Source organism: Electrona antarctica (genome assembly GCF_951216825.1).
Source record: "Electrona antarctica genome assembly, chromosome: 7".
NCBI classification, from domain to species: Eukaryota; Metazoa; Chordata; class Actinopteri; order Myctophiformes; family Myctophidae; genus Electrona; species Electrona antarctica.
The window spans coordinates 4353681-4379718 of record NC_136812.1 but is presented as its reverse complement, the minus strand read 5'-3'; the positions used below and the strand labels follow the sequence as shown (position 1 = coordinate 4379718).

General features: G+C 44.8%; 1 protein-coding gene across 1 annotated transcript in view; it reads left to right on the top strand.

Annotated features, from left to right (window-relative positions):
• Window positions 1–1449: 1449 nt before the first annotated feature.
• The window catches only part of LOC306926975 (cyclin-dependent kinase-like 5), a 215329-nt gene continuing 190740 nt past the window's right edge, over window positions 1450–26038 (top strand). Inside the window, exons 1-2 of the mRNA XM_079506534.1 lie at window positions 1450–1561; window positions 15184–15218. Of these exons, the coding sequence (XP_079362660.1) occupies window positions 1525–1561; window positions 15184–15218 (72 nt within the window). The 5' untranslated portion in view covers window positions 1450–1524. The remainder of the gene's footprint in view (window positions 1562–15183; window positions 15219–26038) is intronic.

The following is a 26038-nucleotide window of genomic DNA, read 5'->3' as shown; positions in this document are numbered from 1 at the left end:
AGTAACCCATTTAGGCCTGACGTTGATATAAAAAAAATGTCTTCAAAATCTTGAGAAAATACCTCATGTGGTGCTCAATATTTCATGTCAAAGACCCTAAAAAATATATGTAATTGGCCGCCGACCCCCATCTGAAAATATGTTTAAGATTTGAGTTAAAGACGTTCGCTCTGAAAGAATATATATTCAAAGATGTGCAATTTTGCACCACATTTTCACGACTTTTCAAAAATAGCAGACCTACAAGCTCGTAGCGCGCCACTCGGTGGCGCGCTATGAGCTTGTAGATCTGCTATTTTTCAATAGCTAAAGTATAACATAACGCTTAAAACACCAAAAGGGGTTCCCGCTCTGAATGGGTTAAGGTCGTCTTCATTGTGCAGACGAGACGTGCAGAGAATGTTGGAGAGGCGGGGGCTGAAATTCCCTAAAAAGGGCACTTATGGCCAACAAATGCCAAAAATAGCTGATCTACAAGCTCTCAACGTGTCACGCTGCGACACGTTGAGAGCTTGTAGATCAGCGATTTCCGTGGCCGCGACCCCGCACTCTTTAGCTACTGAAGATGCGGCATAAGGCTACGCTACGACATGGATTTATACACAGAGGACAAATTCTTTCAACGCAAAATATGATGCGTTCAAGTTCACGAGAGTTTTTAAAAAAAAAAAAGGCAATTCTCCTGAATGGAAAGACATTTGTGTTTCTTTCATCACAGTAAATGCTGCATTCATGGTCTGGATAGAGCAGTTTTTTACAGACGGGTAAAAGGGCAGGGGCTCAAGGCTCCTTTGATGTGTGTGTGTGCATGTGTGTGCGTTTGTGCGTGCGTGTGTGCGCGCGCGTGCCTGCTTTGACTGATATGGCTCTCTCAGTGATGCGAATAGGTTTTCAATGTAATGAGTCCCAGGATGCAGGGATGGTCTTTTAGAATGAGTCCCAGGGATGGTCTTTTAGAATGAGTCCCAGGATGCAGGGATGGTCTTTTATATGAGTCCCAGGGACATTTTATGAGTCCCACTTCAACGATGTTAGGAGTCATATTTTGCCATTTTTTACAAATTGCAGCATTTAACTCCCATTTCATTTTATATGGTTATAATGTGGTTATATTCATGTGGAAAACAGAAGAAGAAATGATTATTATAACTAAAGCTAGAAAAATAAACTAGAATAAAAAAACAGTCCAGTAGTACGTCCCGTGGATGCAGAGGTCGTTGTTTTATTGCGTCCCTTAACTATAAACTGCGTTTTGGGATGCAAAATGCACCCCATTTTAATCTCTGCTCTCTGGTGTTGTTCCCTGTGGTGCAGGTGGTGATCCGGTGAAGAAGCGATGCAGCGCGGCGCGCGGCGGCCCAGCGCCAGCCCGCTCCTCCTCGTCCTCCTCCTCTTCCTCCTGGGAGCCGGCCCGCTGGCCTCCTCTTCGTCCTGCCACGGTGTTTTAGCCGCCGGGACCCCTCCTCGCCTCCCGGCTGCCTGTTAAACTTTGGAAGGGGTGCTCCTCCTGACATCGGTGATGTGATGAATAAATTTGAAGTCCTTGGGATCGTAGGTGAAGGTGAGCGTTTCGATCCTATCACCGCCGCCTCGCTGATTGCAATGGATCATATATGCAGACCGCGGCCATCTTACCATATAAGTTAATGGCAAGGTGCTAACAAGGTGGAACTTTTGGGCGGGAACCCCTTTTGGTGTTTTAAACATTATGTTATAATTTAGCTATTGAAAAATAGCAGATCTACAAGCTCATAGCGCGGCACCGAGTGGCGCGCTACGAGCTTGTAGGTCTGCTATTTTTGAAAAATCGTGAAAAATGTGGCGCAAATTTGGAATATATATTTTAACGTTTTTAACTCAAATCTTTGCTTCTGGGGGGGTTCCTGGAACAACATATTTTCAGATGGGGGTCGGTGGCCAAATACAGATCATTTTTGGGGTCCTTGACATGAAAAATTGAGCACCACTGATATAGAAACATAGGTATTTCAGAAAATTGGAGGATTTAGAAGATTATTTTTTAAATTTCGACGTCAGGCCTAAATGGGTTAATATCAGCACTCTGACTCTATTTGACCAGAATGGCCTTCATTAGTATCACCTGTGAAGGAAGTCGGAAGAGGCCCGGAAGTAGGACGAGAGTTTAAAAATATCGCTAAAAAAGCTGATCCAAAAGCTCACAATGTTGTGAGCAGCACAAGAGCAGCGAGTTTTGTCTATGAAATGCACCAAATGAACGTCAGGTTGCCAGTGGTTATAAATAATGTGCGTATAAATGATAATTCCACTAGCAGCTAGAAGGTATGCTGTTCTCCACCGAGCGAAGACAGTGCTGTCTAAGAATAACTACCCAGAGCTCCACGCCTACACAACAGACAGAGGCAGACTTATGTAATATCACAACTGAAACCTGCTCTTACTAGCCAGGGGTCCCCCTGGCACTAAACCTGTTCAAATGGGGGGTCCCCCTGGCACTAGATCTGTTCAAATGAGGGGTCCCCCTGGCACTAGATCTGTTCAAATGGGAGGGGTCCCCCTGGCACTAAACCTGTTCAAATGGGGGGTCCCAAGCTTACAACGTGACGCTTGTAGATCTTCTATTTTCTAAATGATCTTGTGGTGGGGGTCCCTGGCACAAAATATCTTCAGATGGTGGTCCGCTGTCAAATACGTCCTGTATGGTCCTTGACATGACAATGTTTGAAAACCACTGGCCTCGAAGCGAGCACTGCATTGTTCTCTTAAACCTCTGGCCTCGAGGCGAGCACTGCATTGTTCTCTAAACCTCTGGCCTCGAGGCGAGCACTGCATTGAACCACTGGCCTCGAGGCGAGCACTGCATTGAACCACTGGCCTCGAGGCGAGCACTGCATTGTTCTCTTAAACCTCTGGCCTCGAGGCGAGCACTGCATTGTTCTCTAAACCTCTGGCCTCGAGGCGAGCACTGTATTGAACCACTGGCCTCGAGGCGAGCACTGTATTGTTCTCTAAACCTCTGGCCTCGAGGCGAGCACTGTATTGAACCACTGGCCTCGAGGCGAGCACTGCATTGAACCACTGGCCTCGAGGCGAGCACTGCATTGTTCTCTTAAACCTCTGGCCTCAAGGCGAGCACTGCATTGAACCACTGGCCTCGAGGCGAGCACTGTATTGTTCTCTAAACCACTGGCCTCGAGGCGAGCACTGCATTGTTCTCTAAACCTCTGGCCTCGAAGCGAGCACTGCATTGTTCTCTAAACCACTGGCCTCGAGGCGAGCACTGCATTGAACCACTGGCCTCGAGGCGAGCACTGCATTGAACCACTGGCCTCGAGGCGAGCACTGCATTGTTCTCTAAACCACTGGCCTCGAGGCGAGCACTGCATTGAACCACTGGCCTCGAGGCGAGCACTGCATTGTTCTCTAAACCACTGGCCTCGAGGCGAGCACTGCATTGTTCTCTTAAACCACTGGCCTCGAGGCGAGCACTGCATTGTTCTCTAAACCACTGGCCTCGAGGCGAGCACTGCATTGTTCTCTTAAACCACTGGCCTCGAGGCGAGCACTGTATTGTTCTCTAAACCACTGGCCTCGAGGTGAGCACTGTATTGTTCTCTTAAACCACTGGCCTCGAGGCGAGCACTGTATTGTTCTCTAAACCACTGGCCTCGAGGCGAGCACTGCATTGTTCTCTAAACCACTGGCCTCGAGGCGAGCACTGTATTGTTCTCTAAACCACTGGCCTCGAGGCGAGCACTGCATTGTTCTCTAAACCACTGGCCTCGAGGCGAGCACTGCATTGTTCTCTAAACCACTGGCCTCGAGGTGAGCACTGTATTGTTCTCTAAACCACTGGCCTCGAGGCGAGCACTGCATTGAACCACTGGCCTCGAGGCGAGCACTGCATTGTTCTCTAAACCACTGGCCTCGAGGCGAGCACTGTATTGTTCTCTAAACCACTGGCCTCGAGGCGAGCACTGCATTGAACCACTGGCCTCGAGGCGAGCACTGCATTGTTCTCTAAACCACTGGCCTCGAGGCGAGCACTGCATTGAACCACTGGCCTCGAGGCGAGCACTGTATTGTTCTCTAAACCTCTGGCCTCGAGGCGAGCACTGTATTGTTCTCTAAACCTCTGGCCTCGAGGCGAGCACTGCATTGAACCACTGGCCTCGAGGCGAGCACTGTATTGTTCTCTAAACCTCTGGCCTCGAGGCGAGCACTGCATTGAACCACTGGCCTCGAGGCGACCACTGCATTGTTCTCTAAACCACTGGCCTCGAGGCGACCACTGCATTGTTCTCTAAACCACTGGCCTCGAAGCGAGCACTGCATTGTTCTCTAAACCGGCGGCGGAAACCATGCAAGGCACCAACCCGCACATCGGGAGCAATTAGGGGTTCAGTGTCCAGTTGCTCAAGGACACTAACTCTGGGGGAGCCCACAGGGTTCGAACTGGCAACCTTGCGGTTACCATCCGGCCACTCTACCCCTGAGCCACCACCGCCCTTCTTGTAAATTTAGTAGGCTAATGTTTAACAATAGTTGAACTCTTCAGAGCGTAAAATGAAACCAAATGGCCCCATAAGGGTCCATTTGCTTTCATTTTACACTCTCAAGAGTTAACCCATTGATCTCAGGTCGAAATGGGTTAAAGATCTATAAGGGTCCATTTGGTTACAAATTCTCCATCATTTAGCTGGGGACCACCTGGAACCACTGCATAGTGGTCCCCAGACCACCTGGAACCCCCTCAAGGACCACTGGTGGTCCCCAGACCACCTGGAACCACTGCATAGTGGTCCCCAGACCACCTGGAACCCCCTCAAGGACCACTGGTGGTCCCCAGACCACCTGGAACCACTGCATAGTGGTCCCCAGACCACCTGGAACCACTGCATAGTGGTCCCCAGACCACCTGGAACCACTGCATAGTGGTCCCCAGACCACCTGGAACCACTGCATAGTGGTCCCCAGACCACCTGGAACCACTGCATAGTGGTCCCCAGACCACCTGGAACCACTGCATAGTGGTCCCCAGACCACCTGGAACCCCCTCAAGGACCACTGGTGGTCCCCAGACCACCTGGAACCACTGCATAGTGGTCCCCAGACCACCGGTTGAAAACCACTGTTATAAATCAGTGCTCTATGACAGAAACCTTGTTTCTCCATCTTTCAACTATTTCCCCCCTGTAAATAAATGCCCTACTTTACCATACTACAGTACCTTTACTTTACCATACTACAGTGTCTTTACCATACTACAGTGTCTTTACCATACTACAGTGTCTTTACCATACTACAGTGTCTTTACCATACTACAGTGTCTTTACCATACTACAGTGTCTTTACCATACTACAGTATTACTACAGTGTCTTTACCATACTACAGTGTCTTTACCATACTACAGTGTCCCTACTTTACCATACTACAGTGTCTTTACCATACTACAGTACTTTACCATACTACAGTGTCCCTACTTTACCATACTACAGTGTCTTTACCATACTACAGTGTCTTTACCATACTACAGTATTACTACAGTGTCTTTACCATACTACAGTGTCTTTACCATACTACAGTGTCCCTACTTTACCATACTACAGTGTCTTTACCATACTACAGTGTCCCTACTTTACCATACTACAGTGTCTTTACCATACTACAGTGTCCCTACTTTACCATACTACAGTGTCTTTACCATACTACAGTACTTTACCATACTACAGTGTCCCTACTTTACCATACTACAGTGTCTTTACCATACTACAGTGTCCCTACTTTACCATACTACAGTGTCTTTACCATACTACAGTACTTTACCATACTACAGTGTCTTTACCATACTACAGTAACCCTAACCCTAACCCTTTACCATACTACAGTAACCCTAACCCTAACCCTTTACCATACTACAGTAACCCTAACCCTAACCCTTTACCATACTACAGTGTCTTTACCATACTACAGTACTTTACCATACTACAGTGTCTTTACCATACTACAGTGTACTTTACCATACTACAGTGTCTTTACCATACTACAGTGTACTTTACCATACTACAGTGTCTTTACCATACTACAGTGTCTTTACCATACTACAGTATTACTACAGTGTCTTTACCATACTACAGTGTCTTTACCATACTACAGTGTCTTTACCATACTACAGTGTCTTTACCATACTACAGTGTCTTTACCATACTACAGTGTCTTTACCATACTACAGTGTCCCTACTTTACCATACTACAGTGTCTTTACCATACTACAGTGTCTTTACCATACTACAGTGTCTTTACCATACTACAGTGTCCCTACTTTACCATACTACAGTGTCTTTACCATACTACAGTGTCCCTACTTTACCATACTACAGTGTCTTTACCATACTACAGTGTCTTTACCATACTACAGTGTCTTTACCATACTACAGTGTCTTTACCATACTACAGTGTCTTTACCATACTACAGTGTCTTTACCATACTACAGTACTTTACCATACTACAGTGTCTTTACCATACTACAGTGTCTTTACCATACTACAGTGTCTTTACCATACTACAGTGTACTTTACCATACTACAGTGTCTTTACCATACTACAGTGTACTTTACCATACTACAGTGTCTTTACCATACTACAGTGTCTTTACCATACTACAGTGTCTTTACCATACTACAGTGTCTTTACCATACTACAGTGTCTTTACCATACTACAGTGTCTTTACCATACTACAGTGTCTTTACCATACTACAGTGTCTTTACCATACTACAGTGTCTTTACCATACTACAGTGTCTTTACCATACTACAGTGTAACCCTTTACCATACTACAGTGTCTTTACCATACTACAGTGTCTTTACCATACTACAGTGTCTTTACCATACTACAGTGTCTTTACCATACTACAGTGTCTTTACCATACTACAGTGTCTTTACCATACTACAGTGTCTTTACCATACTACAGTGTCTTTACCATACTACAGTGTCTTTACCATACTACAGTGTCTTTACCATACTACAGTGTCTTTACCATACTACAGTGTACTTTACCATACTACAGTGTCTTTACCATACTACAGTGAGTTTACCATACTACAGTGTCTTTACCATACTACAGTGTCTTTACCATACTACAGTGTCTTTACCATACTACAGTGTCTTTACCATACTACAGTGTCTTTACCATACTACAGTGTCTTTACCATACTACAGTGTCTTTACCATACTACAGTGTCTTTACCATACTACAGTGTCTTTACCATACTACAGTGTACTTTACCATACTACAGTGTCTTTACCATACTACAGTGTCTTTACCATACTACAGTGTCTTTACCATACTACAGTGTCTTTACCATACTACAGTGTCTTTACCATACTACAGTGAGTTTACCATACTACAGTGTCTTTACCATACTACAGTACTTTACCATACTACAGTGTCTTTACCATACTACAGTGTCTTTACCATACTACAGTGTCTTTACCATACTACAGTGTACTTTACCATACTACAGTGTCTTTACCATACTACAGTGTCTTTACCATACTACAGTGTCTTTACCATACTACAGTGTCTTTACCATACTACAGTGTCTTTACCATACTACAGTGTCTTTACCATACTACAGTGTCTTTACCATACTACAGTGTCTTTACCATACTACAGTACTTTACCATACTACAGTGTCTTTACCATACTACAGTGTCTTTACCATACTACAGTACTTTACCATACTACAGTGTCTTTACCATACTACAGTGTCTTTACCATACTACAGTGTCTTTACCATACTACAGTGTCTTTACCATACTACAGTGTCTTTACCATACTACAGTGTCTTTACCATACTACAGTGTCTTTACCATACTACAGTGTCTTTACCATACTACAGTGTCTTTACCATACTACAGTGTCTTTACCATACTACAGTGTCTTTACCATACTACAGTGTCTTTACCATACTACAGTGTCTTTACCATACTACAGTGAGTTTACCATACTACAGTGAGTTTACCATACTACAGTGTCTTTACCATACTACAGTGAGTTTACCATACTACAGTGTCTTTACCATACTACAGTGTCTTTACCATACTACAGTGTCTTTACCATACTACAGTGTCTTTACCATACTACAGTGAGTTTACCATACTACAGTGTCTTTACCATACTACAGTGAGTTTACCATACTACAGTGTCTTTACCATACTACAGTGTCTTTACCATACTACAGTGTCTTTACCATACTACAGTGTCTTTACCATACTACAGTGAGTTTACCATACTACAGTGAGTTTACCATACTACAGTGTCTTTACCATACTACAGTGTCTTTACCATACTACAGTGTCTTTACCATACTACAGTGTCTTTACCATACTACAGTGTCTTTACCATACTACAGTGTCTTTACCATACTACAGTGTCTTTACCATACTACAGTGTCTTTACCATACTACAGTGTCTTTACCATACTACAGTGTCTTTACCATACTACAGTGTCTTTACCATACTACAGTGAGTTTACCATACTACAGTGAGTTTACCATACTACAGTGTCTTTACCATACTACAGTGTCTTTACCATACTACAGTGTCTTTACCATACTACAGTGTCTTTACCATACTACAGTGTCTTTACCATACTACAGTGTCTTTACCATACTACAGTGTCTTTACCATACTACAGTGTCTTTACCATACTACAGTGTCTTTACCATACTACAGTGAGTTTACCATACTACAGTGAGTTTACCATACTACAGTGTCTTTACCATACTACAGTGAGTTTACCATACTACAGTGTCTTTACCATACTACAGTGTCTTTACCATACTACAGTGTCTTTACCATACTACAGTGTCTTTACCATACTACAGTGTCTTTACCATACTACAGTGAGTTTACCATACTACAGTGTCTTTACCATACTACAGTGAGTTTACCATACTACAGTGTCTTTACCATACTACAGTGTCTTTACCATACTACAGTGTCTTTACCATACTACAGTGTCTTTACCATACTACAGTGAGTTTACCATACTACAGTGAGTTTACCATACTACAGTGTCTTTACCATACTACAGTGTCTTTACCATACTACAGTGTCTTTACCATACTACAGTGTCTTTACCATACTACAGTGTCTTTACCATACTACAGTGTCTTTACCATACTACAGTGTCTTTACCATACTACAGTGTCTTTACCATACTACAGTGTCTTTACCATACTACAGTGTCTTTACCATACTACAGTGTCTTTACCATACTACAGTGAGTTTACCATACTACAGTGTCTTTACCATACTACAGTGAGTTTACCATACTACAGTGAGTTTACCATACTACAGTGTCTTTACCATACTACAGTGTCTTTACCATACTACAGTGTCTTTACCATACTACAGTGTCTTTACCATACTACAGTGTCTTTACCATACTACAGTGTCTTTACCATACTACAGTGTCTTTACCATACTACAGTGTCTTTACCATACTACAGTGAGTTTACCATACTACAGTGAGTTTACCATACTACAGTGAGTTTACCATACTACAGTGTCTTTACCATACTACAGTGTCTTTACCATACTACAGTGTCTTTACCATACTACAGTGTCTTTACCATACTACAGTGTCTTTACCATACTACAGTGTCTTTACCATACTACAGTGTCTTTACCATACTACAGTGTCTTTACCATACTACAGTGTCTTTACCATACTACAGTGTCTTTACCATACTACAGTGTCTTTACCATACTACAGTGTACTTTACCATACTACAGTGTCTTTACCATACTACAGTGTCTTTACCATACTACAGTGTCTTTACCATACTACAGTGTACTTTACCATACTACAGTGTCTTTACCATACTACAGTGTCTTTACCATACTACAGTGTACTTTACCATACTACAGTGTCTTTACCATACTACAGTGTCTTTACCATACTACAGTGTCTTTACCATACTACAGTGTACTTTACCATACTACAGTGTACTTTACCATACTACAGTGTCTTTACCATACTACAGTGTCTTTACCATACTACAGTGTACTTTACCATACTACAGTGTCTTTACCATACTACAGTGTCTTTACCATACTACAGTGTCTTTACCATACTACAGTGTCTTTACCATACTACAGTGTCTTTACCATACTACAGTGTCTTTACCATACTACAGTGTAAATAAATGCCCTACTTTACCATACTACAGTGTAAATAAATGCCCTACTTTACCATACTACAGTGTCACACACAAGTAGCAGAAATAGCAGATTGTGACGCATTTTGATCTGCTATTTTGGGTTAGAAAGTGAGAAAGTACTTCCTAAAAGCCAAGCAGAAATGTCATCTTGATTCATGTGTTCCAAAATGCTCTGTGCCAAAAACATAATTAAATCCTTAGCCTAATCGCAATTATTTGTATGGCAATTTATCTTCCCTGTAAAATGTCATGATCGTGTATTGTGGAATTGAATTGAATTTGAGTGAATACGTTATTAGTCAGAATTGTAAACAGCACATGGTACAGTCGGACATTAAGTCTAAAATTAAAAAATTTAAATCCTTGGGACTTTCCATTGTGGTTCCATGTATTCAATTGGTAAATGGTGCATTTATATAGCGCCTTTATCCAAGGCGCTTTAGATAGATTGTGCATCAATTCACCCATTCACACACACATATTCATACACCGATGGCGGCGGAAACCATGCAAGGCACTAACTATTACATCAGGAGCAATTAGGGGTTCAGAGTCTTGCTCAAGGACACTTTGACACTAACTCTGGGGGAGTCCACGTTCGAACTGGCAACCTTGCGGTTACCATCCGGCCACTCTACCCCTGAGCCACCGCCACCCCATTCATCAGCTGGCTGGCTGTTATGAATGCACATCTGCATATGCAATCTGATTAAAATGCTCCCTTGTGACATAATCTGTGGCGAGGACGAAATTAATGACTTGGTTGGAAGCGGAAAGGGTTTAATGTGGGTAATGTTATTGGAGATAATGGGTACAGTGCTAGTACAGTGTTGATTCAATCTATGACGAAAACATTTTGATTACGTTTTTTCCACTTTTTTCCCACTGAATAAAATTAAAAAATCACACCCGTGTGAAGTGAGTGGTGCAACTCCGTGTGGGGGTCCCCGGGGGGGGGTTCCAGACCCACAGGAACGCACCCAGGGTGCCGGCCCGATAACGGCAAGCCGCCCCACGTCCAAGAGAAATGACAGAGTTACCGTGTGGGGGTCCCTCTACTGTACCCTCTACTGTACTGTTACTGTACTGTACTGGCACACCCGAAATCACCATATATACAGTTGATATGTGCGTGTGTGTTTGTGTGTGTGTTAGGTTGCGCACAGGTGGTGAAAAACAACCATGCTGTTTTCGTGCTCTGATGCACCCACCCACCCACCCACCCACACACACACACACATACACACACATAGCTCCATAAGGGAGTGGTTGCACGTCATATACCCATGCATTTAGACCTGATGACGATTCTAAAAATGTCTTCTAAATCCTCAGTTTTGTGAGGATTTAGTTTCTATCAGTGGTGCTCAACCTTTTTCATGTCAAAGACCCCCAGAATTATCTATATTTGGCCGCTGACCCCCATCTAAAATTATGTAGTTCCAGGGACCCCCCAGAAGCAAAGATTTGAGTTAAAATCCTTCGCTCTGAAATAATATATATTCAAAGATTTCCGTCACATTTTCACAATTTTTCAAAAATAGCAGATCTACAAGCTTGTAGCGCGGCACTCGGTGGCGCGCTACGAGCTTGTAGATCTGCTATTTTTCAATAGCTAAAGTATAACATAATACTTAAAACACCAAGAGGGGTTCCCGCCCAGAACGGGTTAAGCTTTAAGCCTTAAGGTATGAAGTCATTATTAAAAATGTCTCCCCTTTGTTTGCGTAGATCAGTTATTTGTCATATTGTTTGCGTAGGTCAGTGTTTTGTCATATCTGCAGCGTGTAATTTCTGTTTACAAAGCCTGAAAGGCAAACGGAAAGGCCATCAATTATTTGTTTCGAAACGGGCAAAAGAAACACAATGGAATCCTGAATCGTGGTCATTTTGTACCACAATGAATCTTGTCAGCTGAAATGTCACCATCGTGACGAGAGAGAGAGAGAGATGGTCGGTACGGTAAAACGCTCGTTAAAACGTCCGCTCTCATTCTCGACGAGCTCGACGGTGTTGCAGTGCACCTCTGTGTTGTTTTTTGCAACAAAATTTGATTTTAGTCATAGTCTCTTGAATAGTTTTAATTTAGTTTTAGTCATATTTTAGTCACCAAGTGTTAGTCTAGTTTTAGTCGACTAAATATCATAAGATTTCAGTCGACTGAATCTACAGTTGATTTAGTCGACTAGAATGTATTTTACACATTGCTGAAAATAGCCGATCTACAAGCTCGCAACGTGTTGCGCTGCGGCGCGTTGTGACTTACCATAATGGATCTCTTGTCCACTAGTCCCTTCCTTTTTAAATGTTTTTTTTGTGGCTTTCGCCTTTATTTTATATTATTTATGGAGGGACAGACAGTAGGCTGACAGGAAATGGGGGAGAGAGAGATGGGGGAGGAAGACATGCAGTAAAGGCCATCGGGAGTCGAACCCGCGGCACACTGGATTGCCAGCCAAGGTGCCTGGACCACTGAGCCATGGCCCAGGCCCACTAGTCCCTTCCTAACATTATTTTTTAGTCTAGTTTTTATTTGTTGATGAAATTGTCAGTACATTTAGTCTTAGTTTTAGTCACCATAGCTTAGTTTTTATTTAGTTTCCATTTAGTTTTCGTCAGTGAAAAAAGGTAGTCGACGAATTTCTTTTGTCTTTTTTTTGTCGACGCTGTGTTGCACACCGTAAAACAGCAGATCACGTCCATGCCGCTTTGTGGGCCTGTAGATCTGCTATATTCAGGGAGCACTGAGAACACACACACAAGTATAACCACCAGGCTTTACAACACACGCGGGCGGGGTGCCGTCCTCCTCCCGGGTGCCCTCGGGGGCGATACGTGTGAGACTGCCAGGGTCGATAACATCACAACTTAAGAGAGAGAGAGAGGCTCTGAGTGCCAACTCTCCTGTCCTACTTTCTAACCTGAAACACCCGCTATCCTCTTTCACAGAAAAAAGGATGCCCCATCCCCCTCCCCTCCCCTTTCTCTCTCTCTCTCTCTCTCTCTCTGGGAAGTATATACGACTGTACTGTACTGTACTGTACTGTACTGTACTGTACTGTACTGTACTGTACTGTACCAGTGGTTGTCAAAGTGGGTTCCGGGAGGGAAAGAAATGAGGAGCAGTTTATCCACCAATTTGGATATATCTACAAGCACGTGCATATTTGGAAATAGCCGAACTACAAGCAGGACAAATCTTAATAATAAAAAAAAAAGAATTAAACAAACAAACAAACAAACAATTTAACAACACAAATACATTCTGTTGTAGTCCTTGGCCTTAAATCTTTTAAGAATCAGATTGGGGTCCAGATTTGACCCAATGTGAAAATGTTTGAGATGATCCACTGAGTTTTGGTGCAACAGACTATGGGAGATGAAAAAATAGTCTTGCCGGTTTGACTTGCAGCCCTGTGGCTTCAGAGCGCAGTCGGTTGGACTTGCAGCCCGTGGCTGCAAGTCCAACCGACTGCGCTCTGTCGCAGTCAGCCTTCATGCTCATTGGAACTGTGCCGCGCCGTCTCGCTCAGCGCTCAGGACACAACTCATACCCATCATATTTTATTGATGCTGACAGTATCTTCCAGCACTCTTTAAGTACGCCCGGTTTCCCCACGTCAAAAAGCCTTTCATCTTTTACACAAGAACCACTTATGACAGAACATCTCTGTGAATATTTAGGGGGGGACCTTTATTAATCCCATGGGGGGAGATTCTGTTCCAGTGTCTGCAGGAATTATACGTAGACTTTACTTTGGTAGGACTCGTAAAACAAACAAATTCCCACAAGGGTAGAGTGGAATGAATCAATGGATTTACTAACAAAAGCCACATGCAAATGCAGCCTCCCGGGTTTATGAGACATGTGTTCCCTTTGCATGTGTTGTACCGAGAGTACGAGCTAATGCCATCCGGTAGGAGATATAGAACTCCACGGTATGTGTATAATAGATTTAAACACTCATTTGTTCCCCTGCCAATCAAAAGGCTCAATCAGAGATTGCCGAATGCACTTGATTGACTAGTTGCACTTTATCAAGGGAATGTGTGCAATATCTCTGTTGGGTGTTTCATGGTGTTTTTATTAAGTGGTGCAACCACTTCCTTAAGTGACTATGTGTGTGGCTGGGTGGGTGGGTGGGTGGCTGGCTGGCTGGCTGGGTGGGTGGGTGCGTCTGAGCACGAAAACAGCATGGTTGTTTTTCACCACCTGTGCGCAACCTAACACACACACAAACACACACGCACATATTAACTGTATATATGGTGATTTCAGGTGTGCCAGTACAGTACAGTACAGTGACAGTACAGTACAGTAGAGGGACCCCCACACGGTAACTCTGTCATTTCTCAACCGTGGGGCGGGGCGGGGCGGCTCGCCGGAATCGGGCCGGCACCCTGGGTGCGTTCCTGTGGGTCTGGACCCCCCCCCCGGGGACCCCCGCACGGAGTTGCAGCACTTACTTCACATGGGTGTGATTTTTCCTTTTCTTATGTGAACGTGTATGTTATTTGTATGCAGCTGTGACTCCGTCTCCAAGACACATTTCTCCCAAGGGAGACAAATAAAGACAACCTTGACCTTGAACAGGTTGAATGCCAGCGATATGCGGCCGTCTTTCAGCCTATGTTTAAAATTACCTTTGAACAGCCAGTGCACCGATTTTAGCTGAGTTGCTTGTCATGACTTTTTTGCGATGACGTCATCAAAACGCGTCTCATATCCCATTCTGTCCGGTGCATTGCCCGTATGACTTACGGGCAATATGTTATACTTTAGCTGTTGAAAAATAGCAGACCTACAAGCTCGTAGCGCGCCACCGAGTGGCGCGCTACGAGCTTTTAGGTCTGCTATTTTTGAAAAATCGTGAAAATTGTGGCGCAAATCTTTGAATATATATTCTTTCAGAGCGTAACGTTTTTAACTCGGGTCTAAATGGGCTAATATATTGTTCCTCTCTTTCAGGTGCCTACGGTGTCGTTCTGAAGTGCAGACATAAGGTAAGACATTTTGTTGTTTAAGTCGATTGATGTTCTTGCCCCTATTTAACATCAGTTAGTAACATTAGTTACTTTGGCTCGGTACAGGGTCTTTCAAATCATCCTTTCATGATCATCATTTTCTGTTCATTTATCTATTTGAAAAGGAACCCTCTGGAGTTTTACTGTGCAGTGATGTCACATGTTGTACCTTGTCGCAGAGGTCCAGGGCCTTACGTTTCAGTGATGTCACATGTTGTACCTTGTCGCAGAGGTCCAGGGCCTTACGTTTCAGTGATGTCACATGTTGTACCTTGTCGCAGAGGTCCAGGGCCTTACGTTTCAGTGATGTCACATGTTGTACCTTGTCGCAGAGGTCCAGGGCCTTACGTTTCAGTGATGTCACATGTTGTACCTTGTCGCAGAGGTCCAGGGCCTTACGTTTCAGTGATGTCACATATTGTACCTTGTCGCAGAGGTCCAGGGCCTTACGTTTCAGTGATGTCACATGTTGTACCTTGTCGCAGAGGTCCAGGGCCTTACGTTTCAGTGATGTCACATGTTGTACCTTGTCGCAGAGGTCCAGGGCCTTACGTTTCAGTGATGTCACATGTTGTACCTTGTCGCAGAGGTCCAGGGCCTTACGTTTCAGTGATGTCACATATTGTACCTTGTCGCAGAGGTCCAGGGCCTTACGTTTCAGTGATGTCACATGTTGTACCTTGTCGCAGAGGTCCAGGGCCTTACGTTTCAGTGATGTCACATGTTGTACCTTGTCGCAGAGGTCCAGGGCCTTACGTTTCAGTGATGTCACATGTTGTACCTTGTCGCAGAGGTCCAGGGCCTTACGTTTCAGTGATGTCACATATTGTACCTTGTCGCAGAGGTCCAGGGCCTTACGTTTCAGTGATGTCACATGTTGTACCTTGTCGCAGAGGTCCAGGGCATTACGTTTCAGTGATGTCACATGTTGTACCTTGTCGCAGAGGTCCAGGGCCTTACGTTTCAGTGATGTCACATGTTGTACCTTGTCGCAGAGGTCCAGGGCCTTACGTTTCAGTGATGTCACATGTTGTACCTTGTCGCAGAGGTCCAGGGCCTTACGTTTCAGTGATGTCACATGTTGTACCTTGTCGCAGAGGTCCAGGGCCTTACGTTTCAGTGATGTCACATGTTGTACCTTGTCGCAGAGGTCCAGGGCCTTACGTTTCAGTGATGTCACATGTTGTACCTTGTCGCAGAGGTCCAGGGCCTTACGTTTCAGTGATGTCACATATTGTACCTTGTCGCAGAGTGGCAGGGCCTTACGTTTCAGTGATGTCACATGTTGTACCTTGTCGCAGAGGTCCAGGGCCTTACGTTTCAGTGATGTCACATGTTGTACCTTGTCGCAGAGGTCCAGGGCCTTACGTTTCAGTGATGTCACATGTTGTACCTTGTCGCAGAGGTCCAGGGCCTTACGTTTCAGTGATGTCACATGTTGTACCTTGTCGCAGAGGTCCAGGGCCTTACGTTTCAGTGATGTCACATGTTGTACCTTGTCGCAGAGGTCCAGGGCCTTACGTTTCAGTGATGTCACATATTGTACCTTGTCGCAGAGTGGCAGGGCCTTACGTTTCAGTGATGTCACATGTTGTACCTTGTCGCAGAGGTCCAGGGCCTTACGTTTCAGTGATGTCACATGTTGTACCTTGTCGCAGAGGTCCAGGGCCTTACGTTTCAGTGATGTCACATGTTGTACCTTGTCGCAGAGGTCCAGGGCCTTACGTTTCAGTGATGTCACATGTTGTACCTTGTCGCAGAGGTCCAGGGCCTTACGTTTCAGTGATGTCACATGTTGTACCTTGTCGCAGAGGTCCAGGGCCTTACGTTTCAGTGATGTCACATGTTGTACCTTGTCGCAGAGGTCCAGGGCCTTACGTTTCAGTGATGTCACATGTTGTACCTTGTTGCAGAGGTCCAGGGCCTTACGTTTCAGTGATGTCACATGTTGTACCTTGTCGCAGAGGTCCAGGGCCTTATGTTTCAGTGATGTCACATGTTGTACCTTGTCGCAGAGTGGCAGGGCCTTACGTTTCAGTGATGTCACATGTTGTACCTTGTCGCAGAGTGGCAGGGCCTTACGTTTCAGTGATGTCATACAGTATGTTGTAGCCAGAGCCATAGAGTAATACAGAGTCACTTCATGGGGCTTCAGTCCAATGGCGGCTCTTCTATAGACTTGTATTGGCAAAGAGCATAGCGAACAGTGACAATGTCCTCGACCGGAAGAATGCAGAGTAGAATGTTATAGCAGTGGCACACACAGAAATGATGTGTGGGAAGGAATTAACTGGAATGTAACCACTAAATTGGGAGGAAAAGGCCTGGACTGTGGCTGTCCAGGGTTCGATTCCCATTCCTGGCGGTCTCTCCCCGTCTCTCTCCATCTCTACTATGAAACTGTAATTAAAGGCAGAAAAAGGCCCAAACTTTCTTTAAAAACAAATACAATAAAACATCAATTGGGACGAAAAAAGGCACAAAAATAATTGGTATAAAAATAAATAATAAAATGGAGTTGGTTTGTGTCAGACAAGTTCTCCTCCTCGTGCACCTGTTCGCTCCACATTCGCGCACACACTAAAAAATAAGCTGAGCCATGCGGTCGATTCTGCTGACACGATAGAAAGAAAAGAAGACAGTCCTGAAGTTTGAATCTGAGCTTGTGGTTTCCATGGTCACCACCGTGAGAGAAGCTCTCTCACGGCCTGTTGTTCTCACCCACTGCACCGGTGGCTGCTTCATGTTCATGTCAGCCCTGTTGTTGGTGACAGGTATAGACAGGGACGTACACACACAGACATCAAAGGGGGCTTCAGCCCCTGCCCTTTTACCCGTCTGTAAAACACAACTTCCCTTTCCAGACCACGAATGCAGAATTTACTACATGGTGAAAGAAATGCCACTCCTCTCCTTCCATGCCAGAAGGCAGCATTCAGGAGAATTGCTTTTTTCCCGGTCTCCTGAACGTGAACACTGTATTTCGCGTTGAACAAATTTGTTTAGAAATCCATGTCGTACACACCGCATCTCTCCACTAGCTAAAGAGTGCTGGGTTGCGCCCCGAAAATAGCTGATCTACAAGCTCTCAACACGTCGCAGCGTGACGCGTTGTGAGCTTGTAGATCTGCAATTGTAGCTATCTTTGTCCAAAATTGCCCTCTTAACACTTGGGGGGGCGGGAAGACATGGCCGATTTTACTCTGTAAATCTCCCCCCTTCTGTTCCGAAAAAAAACTGAGATATTTTTTTGCTTGCTTACCTTGCTCTCGTTTCCATAATATCGCTAAATAATCCATAGCGTTCAAATTTTGAACGAGAGGCACTTGAGAAGTCAGAAATGAAGAGCTTAGTATATCCACCCGATTCTAATCACTTCTAGTGTTTTTTTCTAGTTGACTAGTTGCCTAGTTTACTAGTCGACTAGTTGTTTAAGTACTGATCTCGAGGCCTGCGAGATCAGGTAGGTTCTTTTTCTTATTCTTATCAACTAGTTAACTAGTACCAGCAAGGTCAACTAGTGGATTTACTAGTCGACTAGTTGAATAGTCGACTAGTTGAATAGTCGACTAGTTGTTTAATGTCAGCCCTGTTTTCACCGACTGCGTCTGTGGCCTGGTTCATCATGTCAGCCCTGTGTTATCAGTAGGGGCAGTACTCGCATGATTTACTTGAGTAAAAGTATATCAATACTGCAATGTAGAAATACTCTGCTACAAGTAAAAGTCAAAATGTATTTGAGTAAAAGTACAAAAGTATTGGTATCACAATGTACCAAATGTACAAAGTACTTTTTATGCAGAATGTCAATTTCAAGTTTTCAAATGATTAAAAATGGCTAAAGTATGTTTTGTAATAATAATCCAAATCTACAAAATTACTAGTAACTAAAGCTGTCGAATACTTGTAGAGGAGTAAAAGTACAATATTTGAATCTGAGATGGGGGTGGAGTAGAAGTAAAAGTATTGGAAATTGGAAATACTCAAGTAAAAGTACAAATACCTCAGGATGGTTATCCCTGCATCTGTGGCCTGGTTCATGTCCTCTTGTTGAAATCAGGGTCATCGATCGGACGGACATCTGTTTTTAGTGCCATTGAGTGTGATAGTTTGATGACATGATATATTAGCAACCTCCGTTACTGGAACAACTGCAGCCTCTCTCTCTCTCTCTCTCTCTCTCTCTCTCTCTCTCTCTCTCTCTCTCTCTCTCTCTCTCTCTCTCTCTCTCTCTCTCTCTCTCTCTCTCTCTCTCTCTCTTGGCTGGCTGGCTGACTGACTGACCGGGGTAGATGCATTCCCAGGATCTAAACGTGAGCGCGTGTGTGTGTGTGTGTGTATGTGGGGCTCGCGTACGTTACGTGCGCGTCAACTTCGTAAAGCCTGGTGCAGCTCGGCCGTAACTGTCCCGGACATAACTCGGGCAGTGTCTCTGTCCGTCCGACCGATTGACCCCAAATGTGGCGTGTGTGTGTGTGTGTGTGTGTGTGTGTGTGTGTGTGTGTGTGTGTGTGCACGTGGACGCGCGTGCGTGTGTGCACGTGGACGCGCACGTCTGTCTGTCTGGCTGGCTGTGATGCCCCGGGGGTGTGCAAGTCCCAGTGGGAATGCGGTCAGACCAACGGTTGCAGAGAAAACAAAAAAAACATGCACTGTCTGTCTGTCTGTCTGTCTGTCTGTGGACAAAAAAAATCTATTTCTGTTCAATGTTCACCCCTGAATAGGAACGCTAGGGTTTATGTTAGCTAATTGTTGAGCAGGGAGAGGCAGAGAGAGAGTGAGAGGAGAGGAGGAAAGCCACGCAATCACAAGCCTGTAATTACTGAGCTTGCTTGATCATTCACCCTGATTGATCACAGGCCAGCTGCAAACACGCACACACACATGCACACACACGTGCGTGCACAAACACACGCACGCACGCACACACACATGCACACACACACCCGCACACACACACACACACGAGTGCGCGTGCACAAACGCACGCACAGACATGCACACGCACAAACACACACGCACACACGCGCAAACGCAAAAACACACGCATGCACGCACGCACACACGCGCGCACACACGCATGCACACACACACACACACACGCACGCACCTTTTAATAGTGCAGTAATAGCCCAGAGGGCTGTTGTCTTTAGTGTGCTTATTTGTTCCAAATATACACCAGTAGCATGACTAGATAATCACTGTACAGTACACAGTACTGTACTGTACACTGTATTCAACACAGCTTTACATAACATGGAATGTGCTGACCTCACTGAGACACACAGCGGTATTAGTATTAACTAATACTAATATTATAACATTTTAAGCAGCACTAACAGTATGTAACTGTTCTTCCAATAAGGAAGTGGTGTACAGTTTTGGTCCAATCAGATAGTTTTTTACTCAACGCGAACAGCAGTGATTCGGTCGGCGTAGGCATACCTACCGGATCTTCTTTCTACACAAATTAGTCAAAACAAGACAAAGTTGACATTTTTTATTAAAAATAAAACCGCATGAGTTTTCCTGATGTCATAAACTGTCAGATGTCAATCATCTTTTGTTGCGTTGGTTTATGTGCTAAAAGAGTGACTTTGAGAGCTGTTTCCCCGTTACAATGGAAGTCAATGGACCCTATTTTTTATTTCTTAAATTGCTAAGAAACAACACAACGGAGCGAAATAACTCATGGGATGGAATAGTTTGCCCATAATAAGGTAAGAAAACAACCCAAACCTCTCAAAAAGTGGTCTTACCCTTTAACGTGAACACATCCCGTTGGTACCCGCTGCGTAGCATCATACATGCATAATGCTACATGTATACGCCGTGGCGAGCATCATACATGCATAATGATACATGTATACGCCGTGGCGAGTATCATACATGCATAATGATACATGTATACGCCGTGGCGAGCGCGCACGGCATCCCTGCTGTGACGAGCTTGGCGAGGCGCAGAAAACGGCTGCATTTGTGCTGTGGTGCAAAGTAACTAAGTACATTTTCTCAGTACACTTTTGAGGTATCTGTACTTTACTTGAGTATTTCCGATTTCCAATACTTTTACTTCTACTCCACTACATCTCAGAGGCTAAATATTGTACTTTTACTACATGTGTTTGAAAACTTTAGTTACTTTGATTATCCTACTATAAATGCGCCACGTGTGTGTGTGTGTGTGTGTGTGTGTGTGTGTGTGTGTGTGTGTGTGTGTGTGTGTGTGTGTGTGTGTGTGTGTGTGTGTGTGTGTGTGTGTGTGTGTGTGTGTGTGTGTGTGTGTGTGTGTGTGTGTGTGTGTATACGGTTGTAATGCACGTAACTCGAGAACCGTTTGACCCACCAACTTCACATTCGGCACACGTGTTCCACACCCCCACAGGGAGTGCAGTGCCCGGTCTAGAGTCGGTCGAACCCACTGTTCTCCAGAACCTCCACAAAAGGCTCTGGCCAGGCTCTGCCAGTGGGCCTAATGAGGCCAACTCATTTCACCTGTGCAATTTCCAGCCTCTGCCTCAGCCAATTGAGGCTCAACCAATCAGGCTCTGCCAGTGGGCCGAATTGATTGCCAAGTACACTTTTCAGTTTGCAGTCTTCAAAGTTCACACACACACACACACACACACACACACACACACACACACCGGCTGACAGTTAAAACGGGTACTATGACAACGTATATCATTAGGTTCCAAAGTTGCATCGTTCCCAAGTAGGCCGGTGGCCAACTGCGATGGGCACGTACAGGTCTAGTTATTACTAAACCAAGACATTCAGTTTACTTTAAAGTACATTTTGATGCCAATACCTTTGTAAAATGGTAAATGGTGCATTTATATAACGCCTTTATCCAAGGCGCTTTACATAGATTGTGCATTACATTCACCCATTCACACACATTCATACACTGATGGCAGCGTAAGCCATGCAAGGTACCAACCAGCACATCGGGAGCAATTAGGGGTTCAGTGTCTTGCCCAAGGACACTTCGACATGTAGACAGGATGAGCCAGGATTCGAACCGCCAACCCATGGATCATTGGACGACCTGCTCTACCTCTTGAGCCACAGTCGCCCAATTTGTGACTCAAGTACATGTTGAATTCCGGACTTGTACTTGTAATGGAGTATGTCTACAGATTGCGGTATTGGTACTTTTACTCTAGTAAAACATTACTACTCGTTTACTCTAGTACTTTCTCCACCACTGCATTTGCGTCAGAAGCGCAGCTTGCTTTGCCTGCCTTGCCTGCAGTCGCTACAGCGCTTCCCCAACATGCTCATTTAGCCAAATGATGCCGCTCCGCTACGCCAATTTAAAGGTTAAATATATATATATATATATATAACGGGAAGGATTTATAAATAGCCACACACGTCTTCCAGAAATACCCGCGCTGCTGTGAGAGGTTGCCTCCCACGGCACCACGAACAACAGCTACAAAGATGGAGAATACAGTAGGAGGAAAGATGGAGAGAGAAGAGGCTCCTTCTATAGTCTGAACGTTGGAGCTCAACCTGGCTAATCCAACTCCTTCTATAGTCTGAACGTTGGAGCTCAACCTGGCTAATCCAACTCCTTCTATAGTCTGAACGTTGGAGCTCAACCTGGCTAATCCAACTCCTTCTATAGTCTGAACGTTGGAGCTCAACCTGGCTAATCCAACTCCAGCTCCTTCTATAGTCTGAACGTTGGCTAATCCAACTCCAGATGGAGAGAGAAGAGGCTCCTTCTATAGTCTGAACGTTGGCTAATCCAACTCCAGCTGCAGTAGGAGGAAAGATGGAGAGAGAAGAGGCTCCTTCTATAGTCTGAACGTTGGAGCTCAACCTGGCTAATCCAGCTCCAGATGGAGAGAGAAGAGGCTCCTTCTATAGTCTCAACCTGGCTAATCCAACTCCTTCTATAGTCTGAACGTTGGAGCTCAACCTGGCTAATCCAACTCCTTCTATAGTCTGAACGTTGGAGCTCAACCTGGCTAATCCAACTCCTTCTATAGTCTGAACGTTGGAGCTCAACCTGGCTAATCCAGCTCCAGCCTATTTGAACTTTGCGTCGATCTGTCAATTCAATTGCTTAACTCTTGTCTTCTACCCGAAGCCAGCCTAGGCTAGCAAGAAGTAGTTTGTTTTGGGAGGTTTGAAGTTTACAGTATATAGTCTACAGTATACAGGAAAGCTGGAAGTACCCTCACTAAAAACGCTCCACACGTCCCAAACTCTTCTCCCTTCTGGCCCCAAAACTGTGGAATGCACTCCCCGTTGCAATCAGAACTGCAGCATCACTCCCAATCTTCCGCCGTAGTCTGAAGACCCACCTTTTCAGACTCCATCATGGCCCATAGCACTTATCCTACCCCCTTAGATAGCACTTTTTAGACTTGGATAGCATTTGAAACAGACTTATAGCATGTCATGTAGACAGCACAATAATTGCATTGTATGTAGTCATAGCACATCATAGTACATATGTATAGCATAGTATAGTATATATGTATATTTAATATGTATAGTGTCATTATATAGATATGTTCTAGTTACGTTCTTAGCTTACGCATGTTTCTTGATAAATGCATTTTATATATGTGATGTATTCCCATACTTTTGTTCTTGCCTAATGTAAGTCGCTCTGGATTAAGAGCGTCTGCTAAATGCCTAAATTGTAAATTGATAGTCTTAACCCATTTAAATCCTGACAGTTTTCTTGAAAAATCCCCATCTGAAAATACGTTCGTGAAAATACGTTCCCTCTGAAAGAAAATATATTCAAAGATTTGCACCACATTTTCACGACTTTTAAAAAATAGCACACCTACAAGCTCAGCGCGCGGCACTCGGTGGCGCGCTATGAGCTTGTAGATCTGCTATTTTTCAATAGCTAAAGTATAACGGAACGCTTGAAACACCAAAAGGGGTTCCCGGCCCAAAATGGCTTAACTCGGTCTTCTACGCGGAGCCAACCTATGCTCGCAGAATGGGTTGCTATAGCCTGGGTGGGCCCCATGCCGAGACGTAGTCGGATTAGTTTGTTTTTGGAGGTTTGAAGCCTATATTTAAGTGACATTGGGATGTTGAAGAACCAAGAGGTGGAAGCATATAGTCAAAGGAGCGTTGAGCGTAGGTAGGTAGGCCGCCGGCAAAAAGTCCTGAGAGCACTTTTGTTGTCAAAAGAGAACATTCTGCCCAAGAATTTTGTTCTTTGATTTACTTTTTTGATGGCCTTTGTTGCCAAGTTGTCAAGAATACAGCCCAAATATGTAATCTCTTCTTTGCTGGAGAGATTACATGGCAGCAGCAGTAGGCTCCAGTCAGTCAGTCAGTCAGTCTGCCTGCCTGCCTTGCCTGCCTGCCTGCCTGCCTGCCTGCCTGCCTGTCTGCCTTGCCTGCCTGCCTGCCTGCCTGCCTGCCTGCCTGCCTGCCTGCCTGCCTGCCTGTCTGCCTTGCCTGCCTGCCTGCCTGTCTGCCTGCCTTGCCTGCCTGCCTGCCTGCCTGCCTGCCTTGCCTGCCTGCCTGCCTGCCTGTCTGTCTGTGCGTGCTAGCCATGCTGACATGCAGTGCATAGTACATACGATAGAACTCGGGCATGTCTTGCCGACGTGCATTCTCTTGTTTCTATTATTGACAACACCTCGGCAGCAGCAGTGTACTCTCCCCTTAAAGATGCTCTCCTCTCGGCCGCCCACTGACTGTTTGTTGTCGTGTCTCTCTCGCTGAAATACTCCCACTGCCAGAGAGAGAGAGAGAGAGTCCATCCATTCTAGACAAGTGTGTGTGTGTGGGGGGAGGGTTTAGCAGGGCGCACGGTGCAGGCTGCAAACACACACGCACAACAACTTGGACCGTGGGATGCAGCAGGCTCATGTATTTCTTGTTTAATCGTCTTGTGTTTGGAATGCAGGGGGTTCCCTAAACCTGTTCTTCCAGCTCGAGACCCAGAAAGAGAGAGATGGAGCATGGCAGGCTGCACACAACAGCTTGCATTGTGGGACTCCGGCTCATGTATTTTTTAAGCGGTCAGACTGTTCAGGAAGGTTTAAAAGATTGGGAGTGAGTCTGCTGTTCATTCCATAGTTTTCGAGCCAGATGTCTTTGTTTGCGTGTACGTTAAGTTACGGTATACTGCGTGTATGTCGCACTGGGGAGAGAACAATATTTTGCTCCCACAAGAATGGTGCATTTGTGCATTTATAAAAATGGTGAATGGTGCATTTATATAGCACCTTTATCCAAGGCACTTTACCATGATTGTGCATTACATTCACCCATTCACACAACGATGGTGGAGGAAATCATGCAAGGCACCAACAGGGTTAAGTGTCTTGCTCAAGGACACTTCCACACTCTGGGTGAGCCCGGGTGAGCCCGGGATCGAACCGGGAACCTCACGGTTCCCAAGCGTCCACTCTACCTCCTGAGCCACTGCTATGACTGTGTACCTGACCTGTATATAGTGGTGACAATGAACTCAATATCTGAGATGTGGACGGTGCAGTTTGGCAGTCAAAGGTTACGGTCAAGGAAGGTCAATTATTGATTAACATTGTCTTACGTAACCTGTGAACTATCGGTCAAGGAAGGTCAATTATTGATTAACATTGTCTTACGTAACCTGTGAACTATCGATCGTGGAGGGATTGTACTTGAAAGCTCATCTCGAGACGTTACATTTCACTGCCTTGTGCAGTGTATCTCATAGATCAGTAGTGCTTCTCAAAGTGGGGTTCCCATGGGGACCTTCGGGGGTTCCAGGCGGTCCCTGTAGCTACATGATGAATAGTTAGGAAGAAACCCCTGGA